This window comes from Mytilus edulis, chromosome 12, assembly GCF_963676685.1.
Source record: "Mytilus edulis chromosome 12, xbMytEdul2.2, whole genome shotgun sequence".
NCBI classification, from domain to species: Eukaryota; Metazoa; Mollusca; class Bivalvia; order Mytilida; family Mytilidae; genus Mytilus; species Mytilus edulis.
In genome coordinates this window covers 49,459,792-49,462,492 of record NC_092355.1, presented here as the reverse complement: position 1 = coordinate 49,462,492, position 2,701 = coordinate 49,459,792, and the positions used below count along the sequence as shown (strand labels likewise).

The following is a 2,701-nucleotide window of genomic DNA, read 5'->3' as shown; positions in this document are numbered from 1 at the left end:
AACTGTTGCAGGTGTATAGGTTAGTCTGTACTCAGAGTAAAATTTGGGGTGTAAATACGGCCATTTCAGCCAAAAGGTTATGATGAACCTTAAAAACAAAAATCTCTACTAGAAACAATTTTATGATGAAAACTATTGAATAAACAACCCCATCTTAGTTAAGAATTGAAAATTTTGATAATAATTTCCAATTAACATAAAGAAAGTGGACCTAATTTCCTAGGAAAATTAGTCTTAGGAAATATTTTATTTTAAATCTCAATACATAACTCTTAAACAATATTAAAACAACACTTGAAAATAACAAACATGGACATTGTTACCTAGGAATAATAAGGACATGGACATGAGTGTTTCCTAGAAATATTAGTCTGGGGATTTTTTTCTTCATAATATCAATACACAATTCTAAACCAATATTAAAACAACACAAGCCATGTTAATTAACCTTTAACAATAATTGATATGGATGTCTTTATCTAGGAATAATAATGACATAAACATGATTTCCTAGGAAAATTAGTCTGGGGAAATAAATTAAAAAAATATTAATACATAACTCTAAAACAATATTAACACCATTTATGTAAATAAACCTTTGAAATTAAATGATATGGATGTTTTTATCTAGGAATAATTATGGCATGGACATGATTTCCTAGGAAAATTTGTCTGGGAACATATTTTTTTTTAAATATTATTACACAACTCTTTAACAAAATCAACATATAAAAAATACATGAAAGGTACTTGAAAAAGTTAGTTTGGTTAAAAATAACCTTTAATTTAAATTATAAAAAAACATGGACGTTTTGCCCTATTAATATTAATACCACGGACATGATTTCGTAGGAAAGTTAGTCTGGTTACTTTCATTTTATCAAAAATACAAAAACACAACTCTTAAAATAATGTTAATTATGTAAATGAATTATATGTATCAGACTAACTACAAGATGGCGTCGTAACAACGTTACCAAAAACGATTGAAAATGGATCCAAATGATACAAAACGCTTATTAGAAGATACTAGTAAAAACACGTTGGAAGCAAACATAGAACCAAAAACTTTGGATGTTCTGAATAAGATTTTAAATACTTTGCTATCAATGAACAACAGAATAGCAAAAATTGAAACAGAGGTCGAAAAAATTGAAGATGTTAGACAACAGTTATCATCAGTTGTCCAACGTATGGATCAAGCAGAACATAGTCTGGCCGAATTACAGCAACATAACAAAGAAATGGAAAACAGCTTTGAAGGCATGGGTCAAGTTGTTGAAAAAGTTTTGGAAAAATGTGACTTAAATAGAAATGATATTGAAAAGATTGAGGAAAACACGATGCAGGAAAAATCAATCATCATGGAACTGCAGGAAACCGTCCTAGACTTGAAATGCCGTAGCATGAAAAACAACTTGGTATTCAACGGTCTAACGTATCAACCATCTGAGGACTGTGAGGCAAAATTACAAAATTTTATTAATAGACAATTAGGAATAGAATACATGGTTACATTAGGAAATGTTCACAGATTCGGTAAATATGGTAGAAATGGAGCATGCCCGATTGTTGCGAGATTCGTTTATAGAAAGGAATTGGAACATGTTCTGAAACAAGCATATCGTCTTAAAAATACAAACTTCGGTATCAACGAGCAATTCCCTCCAGAGATAGAAATAAGGCGCCGCAAACTGTACCCGATCTTGAAAAATGAAAAAAGTTTAGGGAAGCAAGCGAGACTGGTTCGCGACAAACTATATATCAATGGTCTGCTGTACAATCCCGAAAACATCAATATCAATCCAGCAGATAATGACAGAGAAATTAACAATCAACGAGCTCCTAGTACGCCACAACATAGAGAAGCAGCAAACAGTCCACCAATACCACCACGATCAAAAAGAACCCGTACTGAATCGGATACTGCCGAAAAATCAAGATAGGACATTGGCAACGCTTTAGATAACAATACTGAGCGAATTGATAAACTTAAAATAACTCATCTTAATGTGTGTGGTATAAAATCAAAATTACTGAATCCTGATTTTCACCATCTAATTACACAGTATGATATCTTAGTGTTTTCAGAAACTAAATTGCATAACTTTGATGTGCTGGAATTACACAGAGAGTATGACTACTTTGCAAAAAACAGAAGGAAATTTAAAAACAAATCAGGAGGTATCCTTATTATTTTCAAAAAAAAGCTTAAACAATATTTACGGTTTTTAAAGTCCGATTCTGAATTTGTTCAATGGATTGAAATTTCAAAACAAATATCCCCCTAAATCAACATACTCTATTGGGTTGTACTTATGTTCCACCTGAGTTCTCAAAATATTCATCTGATGAATCTTTTATTGAAATTGAAGAAGAATTGTATATATTTTCTCAAGGTATCAAAAATATTGTGATCGTAGGGGATTTCAATGCTAGAACTTCTTCTTTGAAGGATTATGTTGATGATGATATAAATTTACAAGAAATACTACAAATTGAAGAAGATGTAATCAATGAAAATACTTCTAGTTATTCTATACTAAAAGAAAATAATATTTTACAAAGATTTAATGAAGATACAGGTCGTGTAAACAAAAATGGAACAAAATTATTGGATTTTTGTAAAAGATATAATCTTTTTATAGCAAATGGTCGTCTTTTTTCAGACAAAGGTATTGGCCATACAACATGTAAAGAT

The 2,701-nt window shown here is 30.5% G+C and overlaps 1 protein-coding gene across 1 annotated transcript; it reads left to right on the top strand.

Moving 5' to 3' along the window:
• Nucleotides 1-992: 992 nt before the first annotated feature.
• On the top strand, nt 993-1,946 carry LOC139497660 (uncharacterized). The gene has a single exon (XM_071285891.1). The coding sequence runs from the start codon at nt 993-995 to the stop codon at nt 1,944-1,946; it is 954 nt and encodes a 317-aa protein (XP_071141992.1).
• The last annotated feature ends 755 nt before the right edge of the window (nt 1,947-2,701 follow it).

Excerpts from the sequence above, each read along its gene's own strand:
- LOC139497660 (XM_071285891.1), top strand. The coding sequence starts at position 993 with ATGGATCCAAATGATACAAAACGCTTATTAGAAGATACTAGTAAAAAC.